This window comes from Cyprinodon variegatus, unplaced genomic scaffold (assembly GCF_000732505.1).
Source record: "Cyprinodon variegatus isolate N-32 unplaced genomic scaffold, C_variegatus-1.0 Scaffold1205, whole genome shotgun sequence".
NCBI classification, from domain to species: Eukaryota; Metazoa; Chordata; class Actinopteri; order Cyprinodontiformes; family Cyprinodontidae; genus Cyprinodon; species Cyprinodon variegatus.
In genome coordinates this window covers 120,718-137,041 of record NW_015151658.1, presented here as the reverse complement: position 1 = coordinate 137,041, position 16,324 = coordinate 120,718, and the positions used below count along the sequence as shown (strand labels likewise).

The 16,324-nt window shown below is 37.1% G+C and overlaps 2 protein-coding genes across 2 annotated transcripts; one reads left to right on the top strand and one right to left on the bottom strand.

Annotated features, from left to right (window-relative positions):
• The first annotated feature begins 1,116 nt into the window (after positions 1-1,116).
• Positions 1,117-9,560, top strand: vps26b (VPS26 retromer complex component B). Its single transcript, XM_015401292.1, has 6 exons — positions 1,117-1,852; positions 4,840-4,996; positions 5,136-5,300; positions 6,564-6,739; positions 6,832-6,974; positions 8,929-9,560. The coding sequence occupies exons 1-6, from the start codon at positions 1,630-1,632 to the stop codon at positions 9,064-9,066; spliced, it is 1,002 nt and encodes a 333-aa protein (XP_015256778.1). The 5' UTR covers positions 1,117-1,629; the 3' UTR covers positions 9,067-9,560.
• A 3,935-nt stretch (positions 9,561-13,495) lies between these two features.
• On the bottom strand, positions 13,496-16,120 carry thyn1 (thymocyte nuclear protein 1). The gene is made up of 6 exons (XM_015401291.1): positions 15,935-16,120; positions 15,795-15,863; positions 15,611-15,703; positions 13,951-14,046; positions 13,725-13,875; positions 13,496-13,646 (listed from the first exon to the last, which is right to left on the bottom strand). The coding sequence occupies exons 1-6, from the start codon at positions 15,980-15,982 to the stop codon at positions 13,600-13,602; spliced, it is 504 nt and encodes a 167-aa protein (XP_015256777.1). The 5' UTR covers positions 15,983-16,120; the 3' UTR covers positions 13,496-13,599.
• Between the last annotated feature and the right edge of the window lie 204 nt (positions 16,121-16,324).

Below are 16,324 nucleotides of genomic sequence, written 5' to 3'. Positions count from 1 at the left end.
CCTCACACCATACAGTGAGACACCTGGTCAGAATGAAGAACCATATACTACAGTACGGTATATCCAATGGCAGTGGATAATAATATTCCACTGCCATTGGATATCCACGCTTTTGTAAGGAAATTGAGTTCTTCTGTGTGAAACTATATCAGATAATAGAGCTGTTCTACGTAGGCCTCAGATGTTTTGAATATTAGAGAACAAACAGCAGAAAGGTACAATCTCGGCAAGTCTGGGATAAAGTTCTGGAAAAGTTCAGAGGAAGATGCAAAAAAAGCAAAGCAGGTACTGCAGGTAGAATCTCTACAAGATAGATATCAGTGGAGTTCTCTGTAAATGTCGACTTAATTGAGGAGTTACCTAAAGATCCACACATCTTACCTAATTTAATATGGGTGGTGCTATGCATTGCAATCCAGACGAAAACCTGTTAGAGGCGACAAAAGACACAAAGGTGCAACTTCCAACAGGATGACAAGTCTAAATATACAGTACAGGCAAAGCATCAATGGGGTGAAGTTTGGTATTTCTGGTAAATTTATTCTCATATGTTCAGTTAACGTTTTTTTTTTTTTTATATAGGTGGGGAAAAGGTTTAGCTCATTTCATTCATTTTAACTTTATCTATTTATAATCTTCTTTTTTTTTTAAAAATCTCAATTACAAGAACAAGCCCTTTACATTGAGCAAGTTACACAGACTGTTTTGAAAAGATTTGGTAAGAAACCTTGTTTCTTATTTTCAACCTTCTGTAAACTTCAACTTTAAACATTTCTCTTTCTGTGTGAAAAAAAATGTATGCATGACTAATTAGAGAGCTTTTCTATGACAAAACATAGTGAGGTGAATATTATTGTTTTTAAATATATGTAAGACATAATGATTCGAAAAACTTAAGTCATCAAAGTAAAACAGAATATTGAGAAAAACATGTGCTATCATAATTTTTCTATGATCATGCCTCAAAGCTAATGGAAAAAACAAAATATAGTTTTTTGTCTTTTTAAATAAGGCTGGTGTGTTTTAACTTAGAAACAACTTGTGATATTTCAGTTTAAAAGTTTTCCCACCGCAATTCCTCCTTTCCGGTTTTATTTTGAAAACATCCACCCGGAAGTAGTCCAAACAGCGCAAGTAGCCTGAGCTAACATTACTGCTTGTTGGTTTGACAACATCCTCTGTCTTATCTGTCAGAGCACAAACATGTAAGAGTCAATTCCGTTTCGACAATTGAGTTCACCGAAGACTCTTCGCTGAAGGCAGTTAAATGGTTGCAGTGAGTCCGACATAAAAGAAGAGAAAAAAACGGAAACGGCTAATTTGCTAACAGACATATTCATGTGCGTTTGGGTTTAACCGTCATAGTGCTAGTTCGTCGCCAGTATGGACCTGTAGCTAGTTTCCTTTTGTAAAATATTTGTTCGTTTTTCATGACTAAGTGCTTATTTGGGTCTTAAAAAAGGGGAAGTGAGCTTACTCACCCTGTAAGGCCTTATGTGTGTTTGTTTTCTGGTTTGAAACACCGTTGAAAGGAGGGGGGACCTTTTTTTTTCCACTTTAGCTTGCTAACAAGTCAGTAGGCTACGATAACTTTCATGAGATAAGAGTTGGCGCAATCCTGCCGTTATAATGAGTTTCTTTAGTTTTGGACAAAGTGCAGAAATCGATGTTGTCCTGAATGACGCCGAAACGAGGAAGAAGGTTGAACACAAGACTGAAGATGGGAAGAAAGACAAATACTTTCTTTTCTACGACGGTGAGACAGTCAGCGGAAAGGTGAACGTGACGCTGAAGAACCCCGGGAAGAGGCTGGAGCATCACGGCATCAAAATTGAATTTGTCGGCCAAATAGGTGGGTTCAGGTATTGGTCATACAGGAAAACACATGTTAACTATTCAGTTCTAATCAGAATCAGAAATACTTTAATAATTCCAGAGGGAAATTACTATGGTTTAGTATTTAAAACCTCTGCATAAAGCATCGCGTTTATTTTAAACAAATTTGGCAGTTGGGAAGCTTTGGAGTTGGGGGAGAAAGTGTTTTAACAGACCTGTGTAATGCTTTTTGGAAGACAAGCAAAGCTCATTCAGTGAATATAAGCTTCACAGCGTCAGGCTTTAATGCATTGTATTGGGTTTTTATTGAGAGATCATTTGTTTTTGTGTCTCTGAACAGATTTATTTTGAAATCAATGACTGAAACATCTGATTTAAAGATTTAAAGTTCTTAGCAAAATAGCTCTAATTCTGCCAGCTAAGTAAGTGGTCATCTGTGAATGATGATTTAAAAGCTTACTGGTTGTATTTTGGGCTGCTCTGATGCACTGTCCCTCAGTAGGTGAACTTCCTCCTCATTTCCAAATCGTTGGCAACATCTATCAGTTCTTTCTTTCATGTAATTTGCTCCTTCCTCTCCCCCATGACTAGTTTCCTTTTTCTGGAGAACCTAATGTTCCCAAAACTGTATTTTACAAGGTTTGTATTTTTAGGGATTTGCACTATTGTGTATTGTGACACTTTTTGATTTGTATAGGCCAAATAGTTACATTTAGGTGTATGACTAGAGTACCTTCTTCCGCTTGGTCACTGTGTCCCATGCATCTTTAATGCTGAACTTTTAACAGAACATATCCATCCATCCATCCATTTTCTGACACGCTTAATCCCAAGTGGGGTCATGAGAGGTACTGTGCCTATCTCCAGATGTCTACGGGTGAGAGGCGGGGTACACCCTGGACAGGTCGCCAGTCCATCGCAACACAGAGACAAACAGGACAAACAACCATTCATGCACACACTCACGCCTAAAGAGAATTTAGAGAAGCCATTTAACCTAACACAGCCTTTTTAGGACTTATTTCCCTGTAACATTTGTTTATTATATAGATACCAAAATTATATCTTATTGACCATAATTGAGAAATATAGCATTACAGATGTTTTTTGGGGGCATACTATCCAATCATCATAAATAAATGGCAAGTTAAAATGCACGTCACATTTTCATGAGTAGAAATCTCAAGCCAAAGATGATCTTTATTCCATAATCTCTGTTTTTGATCTATTGCCTAAAATTCAAAACAATGTCATAAAGTTTAAAGATATATCCTAGGTTTATTATTATTGAAAGGGATTGAGAATGGTTAAACATAAAGATTAAAAGTGCATTAAAATAACACGTACCCATGGTCTTTCAGTTGAACTGAAAAAGGTGCCTAAATATGAGCCTGAAAAGTAGTACACAGAGCTGGATGATGATTATTTCTGGAGTTTGTCCTACTTATTGTGATGCAAAATACCTTAATGGTGTTTCATTATGCTAACAGGTTGATGTGGATTATGTTACAGCTAGGAGGCTTGTCCGTAATCACTAGGTTTAGTTTTAACATGTGTCAAATGCCTTTTGAAAGTGAAGGCATCATTGGGTCAAGGCTATAGTCAAACCTGGACTGATGGAAGCACCTCATGCTAGAGATAACATAGCTGTAAGAATGGGGATAGATCAGATTATTTATTTTTTTGTATACTGTTTATTTTTTTCTATAAAAATGTTTTTTGCTTGCATTTACAATCTTGTCAGGCACACAACTGAATTTATTTATTTGTCCTGAATTGGTAACGCTCTATATGACAGAGAGACTGATCAATGAATCTGAATGTGGATTATTGCAATATCTCTTTCTGTATGAAATAATCTGAAAATAATCCTGTTTCTAAGACTGTGTTAGGGCTGCAAGCTATATTACAATATATTCCAAGTAGTATGACTTTTAATTTTCATTCAAATGTCGAATTTGCCCAGTTTGGGCAGAGATTCACTTCACTCGGCAGCATCTGCTAAGACTGAACACAAATGTGGAGGTTGTGGAAAATACTTAAGATAACAAAATGATGGAAGCAGATAAAGATAATGAGCACACGTTACGCCTTTATTGTTATTTTCTTTCTATTACCAATCTAGTGTATGTTTCGTTGCCTCAACACGTATTTTGGAGCTGCATCTAGAGAGTTATGGATTTAAATTTCTGTTCATGATAACAGAATCAACTATCAAACAGATCAAGAATAATTATAGTGCAAGATTCATCCTACCATTTGGTGAATTTGCATTTTTATAGTTTTGATCTTGTGCATATTTGTAAAAAAAAAATGCCTTAGTCATTCTCTATGCTCTATTTACAATAAGTTATGAAGAGAAATGATTATGTGATTGAATGAAATGTCTACTTTTAGGTGTTAAGTAAATGCAGTTATTTTGCTTGTATATTGTCAAAGTTCATCTAAACCCACTGATCAAATACTGGATGGTACAAAAAAACCCAAATGGAAATGGTGTAAAGTCCTTTCAGTTACATAGATTTTTTTAAAGATTTGGGTTTGTTTGATTATTTATGTAATTTATTCCGATTGAATCAGTCTGTAGCTCTGAATCAATTTCTTCAATATGGTGTAATGACTAAGACAGGAAACTCTCTTTAGGGGTTTATTCCTTCAAAAAGTCTTTTATAGTTTTGGTATCAGTTGTTTGTTTTGTTTTTTTAATTGAAATACAGTCCATTTAGAACATGGTCTCTGTATTTATGTACTCAGCTGAATATTAATTAATGTTTGCATTAAGATGTTGTGGACTATTAAGAACATGTCCTTAACATAATGTGTTTTTTCCCTCATTAGATTCATTAAAAACCTTGGAATGCTGGATATCCAGACTTTTCTGTATTGCTCCAGAACCTTGCATCCATCTAGTCCACTTTTTTTTTTCTTTCCCACTGATCTTCTAAAATGTAATGAAAATATGTTTTAATACTATCTTTTGATTTACTTTTTTTTTTTTTCCAGAGCTGTATTATGATCGAGGGAACCATCATGAATTTGTTTCCTTGGTGAAAGATCTTGCAAGACCCGGTGAAATCACCCAATCACAGACCTTTGACTTTGAGTTCACTCATGTTGAAAAACCGTACGAGTCTTATACTGGCCAGAATGTCAAGTTAAGGTAAGTTTGATCATTCACTCTGCTTTATTGGCACTAAGACTGTTAGAGTCACATTTTAACTTGTCTCTCATGTAGTTAAATGTTTAGTTGAACATTTGACCGCTGACTTCTTTAATCCACTGAAAGCATGCATTTTCAGGTACTTCCTTCGTGCCACAGTGATAAGAAGATTAAATGACATAAGTAAGGAAATGGACATTGTGGTCCACACACTGAGCACCTACCCTGAACTCAACTCCTCCATCAAGATGGAAGTCGGAATCGAGGACTGTCTCCATATTGAGTTTGAGTACAACAAGTCCAAGTAAGAGATTGAGAATAAACAAAAAGATTTACTTTAAAAACAGTAAATTCTTTCTAAGTTTTAACTCCCATCTTCTAAATAACTGTAGGACTTATTAGCAGTGTCCACTTAACATATTCAAACTGAGTAAAAGAAACCCAATGTTTGTCTTAAAAAGACAGAGTGAGGTTGCTTTGCTATAAAATAGGGTTCTTACTCTGTGTTCTAGGGTCATAGCGTGGCAATTATGGCTAAGACACAAGTTTTTTGTTTAAATTCCACTGTATATTTTATTAATATCAATGATTGGGGGTTTAGATCTGCCCCCTCCACTGGTCAAATACAGGTATATTTGTAAAAAGGTTGCCTGATCGACGGCATCGTAGAGGTAGGTCTGCCTCTTAAAAAGGCTACCAGCATTATATTAATACAGCTGAATGCTGTTCCAAGTTTGACTAAAACGGAGTTGAAGACCAAAGAGTCATTTTTCATCACTGGTGCGTTAGAAGTGAAGAGATTGATCAATACAGGTTCTTTTCCCCTCTTTTTTAGGCTGAGACGATTATTTTGACATCTGCTTAACTGGCTCCTGAATGCGTTTATTTTTGTTTTTTGTGAAGCTGATATTTGTTGTTCTTTCTCCATTTACAAGTCAAAAATAACAGGAGAAAACAAATATTACACTAGTCAATAAAAAAAGAAGAAATATCAAACACAAGATTACGGTGGATAGCAGCTGGAGGGAATAGCGTTTATCTGAAGGCATGGCTGCTCAATTAATGAATGGCGATGCAGATGCTAGAAAAAAAATGCTAATATCTGCCTAAAATATTGTCCAGCTGATGTGTCAGTCTATCTCTATTTTTGTTAGTTCATTATCCAATATGGCTGCAACAGATACACTTTTTATACTTACACTTATATACACTTTTTATTTGCATTTCTACCAGTTTTTTCCTCATTAATTCTCTGGAATTCTGTGTTGTGTAAACTTTATCTCTGAATGTGTTTTTTGAGTGCTTGAAAGCAAAAATTTTTTTGAAACATTGTGTTGGCTTTTAGTGCTAATAGGAATGACACGATTTTAGATTTTAAATTCTAAATTCTAAAAAGTGAAATTTGAAATTTACCTTAATACATTTAAACAAAATCTAAGAAATTTTCGGTAAGATGTTTTTCCTTAATAGATCTGCACCCTTTATAACTTTTGAAGGCATCCCTGTACAGCAAATGAAAGAATTTTAATGAATTGGTATGTAGTTACTCTAATTTGTTTTGTAACAGATACCATCTGAAAGATGTGATTGTGGGAAAAATCTATTTCCTGCTGGTGAGGATTAAAATAAAGCACATGGAGATTGACATCATAAAACGAGAGACGACTGGCACGGGCCCGAGCGTCTACCATGAAAACGATACTATAGCAAAGTATGAGATAATGGATGGAGCGCCGGTTAGAGGTAACATTGAATTATTAACGTAGAATTACCTGTGCTACCTTAAAAAAAAAAAAGCTGCCATTTAAACTAAATCAATGCGTTTCATGTTTCAGGGGAATCTATTCCTATCCGATTATTTCTGGCTGGTTACGATCTGACTCCAACCATGAGAGACATCAACAAAAAGTTCTCTGTGCGTTACTACCTGAATTTGGTATTGATCGATGAGGAGGAAAGACGCTACTTCAAACAGCAGGTAAAAGAAAAAAAAGAACAAAGTAAACCGTAGAGAGCTGGCTCAGTCAGATCCGTGCTTTTTAGAAAGAACATTATGATAAATCAGACTTTTCAGCTATCAAATGGCAAAATAAGAGGCGATAACTTAAACCTCACAGAGGTTTTATGGAACTTTATCTGGAGTGGCATAAAACTGTTTCATGTTACTATACTAAAGAAGGAGCACAGTTGGCATTTATCTCCTGTTAAGCATAGAATTAATAAATATTGACCTAAAAAGTACAGCCGCTCCCCTGCATGGATACAGATTGAATTCAAGAATTGATTTCCTGTTGACCATTAACTTTTCAACTCATGACAACCAAAGTAAGTCATTAATTCACACTCATCAATATGAACCGCTGGTTTATTGGATAATTCCATTGTTCCTTTCATCCATTCAGAGCTTTGGTCATGTTCCATATTCAAAACCTGATCACTTTTAGAAGCATCTACATTTAAATCATTAGTTAAAAAAACACAGAATATTTAAACGCGGAGTCTGGATTAAATGCAGGTAAAATGCATAGAAATTCATTGTAGAAAGAGCCATATTCAGCATGACTTGTTGCAGCTCCACCTTCTCTGCAGCTATTAGTGGCCATGCCTATGGAGCCTTTGCAGAGGATGCTCCAACTCCTGCCTAAATAACAACCGTCAGCATTCTGATGCATAATACATGAGGCTGCATCACAATAAAGGTTAACCCCTCTCTGGTGGAAACATGGCTGTGCAAGTAATATAAAAACAGTCTTTAGTTCTGGTAACACAAACACTTAACTATTAGTGTTTTTGCAGGCTGTGAGCAGTAATTCTCTTTTTTTCCCCCCAACTCTTAAAAGTCCCAATTTTGGCCTCTGACCAAGCAGTGATCGTTGTTAATCTCTGTAATTCTGATGCGTGTACATAAACATGACGACTAATCCCCTGATGTGTGAAATGTGACAGTCAGTGTCTGATGCAGTTAGTAAACAACGCCAATAAAAAAAAAACGTTAACATTGTTGCAGTGCCAAAAGAAATGGAGTAAAATTTAACAAACAACTCAGGGTGACTTGAAATTGGAAATGTGTGCAAAAATAATATGAATACAAATAAAACCTCTGCAAGTTTTTAATGAACCAAGACCAGAGAATACTGAACCTTGTTGGACCATTTTTTTTACCTAAATCAATTAGCATAGGGGCTGCTCAGTGGTACAGTGGTAGCAATGCTGCAAGAATGTTCTGCGTTCGATTCCCGGCCCAGAATCTTTCTGCATGGAGTTTTGCATCTTCTCCATGTGCATGTGTGGGTTCTCTCCGGGTACTCTGGCTTCCTCCCACAGCCCAAAAACATGACTGTTAGGTTAATTGGCTTCTCTAGTAATAATAATAATGAATTTTTTTTGTAACACATTTTACATTTGAATTCAAATCTCAAAGCGCTCTAAATTCTCCTTAGGTGTGAGTGTGTGTGCGTGAATGGTTGTTTATCCTGGGTGTCTCTGCGATGAACTAGTGACCCATCCAGGGTGTAACCCGCCTCTCACCCCTAGACAGCTGGAGATGGACACCAGCACCCCTTCGCAACCCCAGCAGGGATGACAGGTGTGACAGAAAATGGATGGAACTGGCATAATAGATCAATGCATATTGATTAAAAGGAATTGATGTATTAGAATGACTCAAGGTTCAGAGAGTTTACAAATGAAAGCACTTTACAACTTACAACTTACAAAGTAAAACAGCACATAGGGAAGATGCAATAACATCATTATTTTGCCATTAACATTAAATACATTCCTTCCGACACTCCTAACCTTTAAAAATAAACAGTTTTTCACAGCATGTAAATGACTAATCCTTGTTGTTGTACTAAATTGATCTGCCGTTAAACACCGATGTTTGCACATAAATATTACTGTGCTTAAACATTTTATTTCCACCCTTGCAGGAAATCACACTGTGGAGGAAAGGAGACGTGGTGAGGAAAAGCATGTCCCATCAAGCCGCCATCGCCTCTCAGAGGTTCGAGGGTTCGGCCGCTTCAGAGAGCGCCCTAGAACAGGCTGCCAAGGAGGAGAGCGGGTAGAAAAACCGGCGCCCTCCTCACAGATCGCCGGTATCTGCACCAGGCAGATGACCACCTGACAACTGTGCAAACATCTGGCGAGACAGCTGTGTTACAAGTAGCCGTGCTGGTAAAGCGAGTAATAAAGGGAGGAAAAAAAAACGTGCAGCACACTAATACCGTGTGTGAACTATAAAACAGTTTGCATGAGGCGTTCAGGGTTGCTTCAGGCTCCTTCCTCACACATGCTTTTTGTTATTTTACTGTACAGGAATCCAACTAATCACCTGTCGCATTGTCTGCTGTGTAAGATCACATTCATTACTTTCTAATACTTTTTGGATACATACATTTTCTTTTGCTTTATTGTTTAAAAAGAATGTTCATCCAAGTGAATCTCTGACATTCCACGTTGAATGAATGAATTCCTACAAGGTCTAAGAAAAAAAAAAAACTAAAAAAACAGAATCTACTTTGCACTGCTTGATCTCTCTAAACACCTTTTTCTTTTTGCACAAAACACAACCGAAACTGGAATCTCTTGATCCTTTTTGGACAAGAGCTCTGAAGTATGATACAACTTTATTTTTCTTTTTCTAACATGTAAATAAGACCAGTCAATCCTGTTAACCTGTCCCAGCTTGTATAGGTTGATTATCCCTTACACCGAGCTACAGAGTGACCTTGTCATGTCCATGTGCTTTACCTCAGCATTCCAGTGGTGTTTCGGAGAAGTGTTTGTATTAGGGTCTGACCGTACGGAGTCATCTGTATCCTCCTCATTAGAGACTTGAAAGTTGTGCCTATGTGTATTAAGCTAATGAAAATCTTCCTGCCTCTAACATGATTTTAGTCTTTTAACCAGAGAAAAATTACAGTAGAACTATCTATCTTTTGCAAAATGCTTATCGATTATTCCTTATTCCCAAACGTCCAATAAATTGATGCCAAATGGAAAAACTTGTTTGTTGCATGAATGTGTGAATTTATTGACTTAAAAATCTATGTGGGGAAAAAAGGTGATATTCAAAGTTGAAGCAGTAATTTAAATTAAAATACAACTTTGGGTCTGAGGTTTCAAAGTAGCTTTAATGGTAAACTGTATCTTTAATCGACCATTACTTTCTAACTAAATTGCACTAGTTTCTAAATGGGAACAGAACTCTTAATGCTAAGCCAAACTGAAAGCACTAGTATTTCTAAAGTTCAACCTAGCAGGCATCATGATGTTCTAGTCAGCTGCACTCTGGCTAATTAATTAGTTACACCTGTTTAATTGCTTTTTTTTATATCATAAAGGAATTCAACCGAATCACACGGCTGCTACCCTGCATTGATGCGCATACACTGAGGGACAGCAAACAGATGAAGCTTGAAGGAAAAGGCAGTTTAACCCAGTTCTAGCTAAGTGTTCGTACTGCACTGGTTTATGAGCGTGTCTCTTATTGGTTGCTTTAAAGCACATTATAGCTTTTTAACACTACATTCTGCCCTGTAGTGACACATTAGTATGGGCTCTAGCCGATTAGTAGACCAGTTCTATATCATTATTGAAAAAATGGCTGGGCTTTAAACGCCAAACAATTAGCCATGATATATCCATAGTTTGGCCCCTGTTGTACAATTCAACCCTTCATCTATGGATTATGCAGACATTATCTAGGAAATGCTCAATCACAAATGTATATCTTCTCAAATCTAATCTAATTATTTTGTTTGCCATCTTCTTTTACTTTCATTTTTATCTCACAATATGTAAGCATCCAGCTTTTATTGATTTTAAAATCAGAACACCTGGCTTAATAGACTATGGATAAAAAAAAATAAATAAAAGGTTGAATTTCTTTCCTGCTGGAAACCAACTAAGAATCTTTTATCAATCAATAATTCAAAGAGTAACAGTATTTTTAGGGACTGGAATATATATTTTGTTACACTTGTTACAGTCATTGTAAGCTTTATTCATTGTTCAACATGTAAAAAGAAAAATATGGCCCATAATTACTTGTAACTTGATCATTTTTGACTAGCAGCAATTAAAAATGTGTACACAACTGGTTTAATAAATAGTATGGCCCAGATGTCATGCTATTGCATCAAAAACTCAAAAAAGGGTGTCAAATACCAATGCAAGCAGCTCGCCCTGGAACCCAATGAAGCCCAGGAACATGTGGCTGCTGTATGCAGATGAATGTTGGGGTCGTGTTTCTATTAAAGAGATTTGGAAAGGATTTCAAGACACAGCACAGACAAAACAGTGGAGTGTTGCTGTTATCAAAGTGTCAGCGGGTATTACTGCTGATCTGCGGGCTGACATTCAGGTTATTAAATGTTAATGGAGAGAGACAAAGGGGCTGCTGGATAACGTAGAAGAGAACCTGTGTTCCAACAGAACAATGCAGCAGAGAGATTTAGCTATGCTCTGAATTGTCTTGTCATGAGCTGTACCAAGCCTGATGAGCACATGTTCCAATGATTGCAGGAAGGACAGCCATTCTTTGAAATGAAATCAGATAGAAGTCCTACGTAATGAAAGGGTATATTATGGACGTCACCTCTTCTAATAAGTAATTTAATGTGCTTTAAAAAAATAAAAAATAAAAATGTGTGTTTGGCTTCAAATCAAAATGTGATAATTAAAAAAGGATGAGTGCCCTTCCTCTGTAATAGTATATAACCTTTAAATGCCTCCGTCCTTATATTTACTCCAGAGGGCGTGTCTTTAGGGGTCAGTCCTCAAGGGAAACATCTAAAACATGCAGGAAGCCATGCACACTCACACCTAAGGCCAATGAAGAGTGGCTCATTTATGTAAAACCAATGCCAGACTATCTAAAAAATCAATATGTGCAGTTGATGAATCTGCACAAAGGTCCTGGCCAACAATTCTTTCTGTAAGGTATATGTGCTAACACCTGCACAAACAGGCATCAATAAAAGAAAGCATGTATACAAATGTAGAGTCAAACATAATTTTTGCTGAAAATAACCTCCATATTTCAATCATTGTGAATTTGCATACGATTCATCTGCTTCTTCTCATCCAATAAGTAATAGATCATTGGAAGAAAACCTTCCTTAGCCCTACCTTGCTTTACTTCCTACCCAGACACTTGATCTCTCGTGTTTCAGATGAAGAATGACCCTCTAACCAGGCACAACCCCCATCAGAGAAGTCAGTAAGTTCTCCTGGAGCCAAGCCTGCTGGCTGAGCTCTGGCTCCAATGATAGAGCATCACCTACAGGAAGGGACATCAACACCAGGTGCCTGGGAAAGGCAGGCTGATTCCATGCATTTTAAAATGTTAAATCTTCACATCATTTCAACCTTAAAGTACAAATTCAGATTGTCGCTCCCAGACACCAATAAAAAAACAAACAAAAACTGGTCAAAAGAGAAATGTGGCACTCTTTACTTAAGAACCAACGGTTGTTAAAAGAACAACCTAAAGCTCCACGGATGCCTTATTTTCCTTGTTTAAAAATACATGACTCAGCAAGAAGAGTCACCCTCCCCGATGTAATAATACACAACTTGGTGCAGCTATTGCTGCATTTTTCATCATCACTTCCTGCCATGCACACAGCAGAAACTTAACAGATCAGCATTGTGCAAAGCAGTTCAATTCAGAATAGTCACTGAATTGAGACCATTCCATGATCTGAATGGTTTAAATAGATTTGTTTCTTATTTGATGGGCAACTAAAATAACTTATAAAATTAGTTTAACAGAAATATACAATATCTTTAACAGTCCCACTCAGTTTGCATCTAGGCACCATATTTCACTGTACTAACACATCTGACACTATGTGTATCACCCAGCTGTACTAAAAGGAGGAGCTAAGATCTCAATAAACTAGAATGTACTCGAATAAATATTTCAGCTATTCCATTAGAAATAAATGCACTCTGTTGTCGGCCCTGCTTTCTTTACTTCAATTACTGCATCAATGCAATGTGACCAACAGGCAGCTTTAGCTTACTCTCATTTTTTAGGTTTGATGCTGCTCATCTACAGTATAACTTGATAGCTAAATTTTCCCTTCAATTCAACTTTATGTTAAAATGCTTAAGTACTCAAGCATGATCAACCGGTCTCTTTTTAACAAAAACATATTTGCCCTCATTATAGAGGGTGTCACTGTCAAATTAGCAGTTTCCTCCATTTTTATGTCAGCCATAGCAGAAATGAATCCACTTTATAAATAATTAAAGCATAAATTGTGTATTTATTTGACTTTTAGGTTGACATACCCGCATTAAAAATATTTTTATTGGGATTCTATGGTCTTAAACCTCTTGAAAAATTGATTATTACTGTAGCTGTAAGCCCCATTATCCTTTATATCCTGTTTTTTCCCCTCCTTTGGCTTCTATTTAATGTCTTGTATGGAATGGTTTAATCTATTCCCACAAAAGAAAGCTAAAAAACAAGTGATTCTGAGTCATAACAAATTTATTATCCTCGAACATGTGAAATTTCCAAGAGGCCCATTTCACAGTAGTGGGTTGATACAGCCAGTGATTTTATTGGGTCATGAATCCCCTCTTCACAGCGGTTCTTTGTCCTCCAGACTCAGGATGAAGTCAAACTCCTCTACAGAAAACGAATAAAAGACAACAATCACAACCAGCCTTGGATTACAAAATAAAACAGCGTCCGATTCATACAGACCTGAGGTTAGTGGCTGAACAGAGAGCCTGGCTCTGGTAAACAGAGCCATATCCTTCAAAGGTCCTCCGTTGGCGCGGTGCTGGAGGTGGTATTTCTTCAACTCCGAAAGAGGAAGAAAACGCTTCATCATTCTTTGAAATTGAACATCTACCTGAGGAATAAGGGGATCAGCTGTTAAACAGGACCTTTATTAGCAAACACTAAATAGATCAGGTTTTTAATCTACCATGCTCCACTTGGGGTTGTCTGGCTTGCTGCTTGCATCATAGTGGACATCTTTCTTGTCAAACTGAGTGTGGTCCACATACGCTTCCTTCACAATCTGATCCAGGAAACAAGAGCTGAGCATCAAACCAACAATGCCTTCCAACCGTATCGACATAGTTTCAAAGCAAAAAAAGTGGAGGTGAAATGATGCATGGCTTTTAATGTTTATTAGCGAATTAAAATCTGAGAAGCCTGCAAATAGTGTGGCATGTGCAGCCTGCTCTACCTGTTTGTTGCTAAAGGGGGGTAAGCATTGAACTGACAGTGCTATGAAGCATCCTTTGTTCCTGCATTTTTAACGCACACGAAAGCAGAGGCGCACTTACTACTCTTAAATCAGTAAAAAGTCAACAATTTAGATCATGCATATGTGGTGTTCTGCAATTCAATTAAAAGATAAAAACATGAGTATAGATATAGTTTGGTGTATAAACTTTTATCAAATCAGTATTTTATGTCCCCAGTTATTAGAAAAACAAAATACAGTGAATTTATTGTGAATCAACCAGCAACATCTAGTGCAGTAGAAGTAAAGTTATTGATAAGTCAATTAATAATAAGTGAAGAAAAACTTATAATTAGATAAATTATTTGCCCCAAATGATTTTACTGTGCTGTTTACAAATTAAGCAAAGCATTGTAAATGAAATAAATTATTTTGCGAAGGAAAGTAATCATATAAATAGAGCCAAATTAAAGTAGCAGTAATTCATACAAATCCTCAGCTTAATATAAAAGCACAAACATGACTGATTTAGAACATATAAGCTCCCTGCAATGGTTCCATTTCCCTCCATCTTCCCTGCCGCCCTATGAAGAAAAGCATCGCCACAGCGTAATGCTGCAATCGGTGTTCCAGTGTGTGGGTTGTGTCCCGATACGCTAGTTTACCATCACACATTGGATTTTGCATGAAGGTCTGAAAATTTTATTTTTTTTGTCTCATCAAATGCCCTCATCCCTTACATGACCTTTCGGCAAAAGAGCAGATTTGTCCGGTCAACAGATGCTGCCACCTGAGCCGGGAGGCGCTGCAGCTCCTCTGGTGTTATGGGTGTTTTCTTAATGTTTGAGGCCTTTAAAGAACAGTTGCTTTTATTCTGGGATTAAATAACACCGAAGCAAAGCTTAGGGGTACCGGAGAAAAAAAGCCCAGTCGGCCACTCACACTGAGCCTTGTTCTGCTGGAGGTTTCTTCCTGTTAAAAGGGAGTTTTTCCTCTCCACTGTCGCTACAAGCATGCTTAGTGAGAGGGATTGCATTTGAGTCAATGAGTCGATGCAATCAACTGGTTTTCATTAGATAGAAAACTTTGAATCAATTTGTCCGTATGATCTGGTGAACTGTAAAGTGCCTTGAGATGAAATGTGATGTGAATTGGCACTATAGAAATAAATTGAATTGAATATAAATGCATGCCTCACTTTGTAATGATTCATAAAATCAAGTATGACCTTCCTCTTACTTCTGAATTATGCATTACCTTGTGTTAGTCTATTATCCGAATACAATACATTTGAGTTTCTAATTGTGATGTGAATAAATGGGAAAAGTTTAAGGAGTCTGAATACATTTGTTAGACACTGCATTAATGCTTTAATGAGGGAGGAAGGACTCACTGTCATGACTCCAGCAATCCCCGGCTCCTTACAGTTGCTGTGGTAAAAAAAGGCCTGCTGCCCCTCTTTCATCTGTCTCATGAAGTTACGAGCCTAAAGACAAAGAGCAAATTTTCACACATCATATAGAGTTATTTATAAAAAAAAGGTAAAGATAAATCATCAAGTCAGCTTTCTGACCTACCTGATAGTTGCGGACGCCGTCCCAGCAGCCAGTCTGATTGGGTAGAGCCTTCAGGTCCTCAATGCCGAACTGCAGAATAAAGCACGGTGGTTATTCGCTCTAACGAGAACCTTCCATTTCACCGTTCCTGCTTCCTTTACCTTCACATCAATGCCGTTTTCAAAGCGGCTCTCAGGCTCAGACTTCATCAGCCAGCAGGTGAAAACTGGAGAGCCTGCAGACTCAGAAACTTCTGCAGTGTTTGCAGCTTTTCTCTTTCTGCCGGCCGCAGAGAGGCTTTCATTATCATCAGTCTTGTCTGCAATGTTCAAACTTAGAAAGTAAGATAACCTTAATAACAAGAGTAAAATAATTAATAAAAATATACATATATTATATTACTGAAGACCAATAAAAACAAAGGATTTATAGAAATGTTGGCCACCTTAAAAGTATGAACATGAAAAGTATGAGCATGTACAGCACTCAGTATTTAGTTGGGCCTCCTTTGGCCTGTATTACTGCAGCAATGCGGCGTGGCATGGAGTCGA

Coding starts and splice junctions, on each gene's coding strand:
- vps26b (XM_015401292.1), top strand. CDS start 1,630: ATGAGTTTCTTTAGTTTTGGACAAAGTGCAGAAATCGATGTTGTCCTG. Junction 4,997..5,135: donor GGCCAGAATGTCAAGTTAAG/GTAAGTTTGATC, acceptor ATGCATTTTCAG/GTACTTCCTTCGTGCCACAG. Junction 6,740..6,831: donor GGATGGAGCGCCGGTTAGAG/GTAACATTGAAT, acceptor TTCATGTTTCAG/GGGAATCTATTCCTATCCGA.
- thyn1 (XM_015401291.1), bottom strand. CDS start 15,982: ATGAAGTCTGAGCCTGAGAGCCGCTTTGAAAACGGCATTGATGTGAAG. Junction 14,047..15,610: donor GGATTGCTGGAGTCATGACA/GTGAGTCCTTCC, acceptor TTCCTGGATCAG/ATTGTGAAGGAAGCGTATGT. Junction 13,876..13,950: donor ACAACCCCAAGTGGAGCATG/GTAGATTAAAAA, acceptor CTTATTCCTCAG/GTAGATGTTCAATTTCAAAG.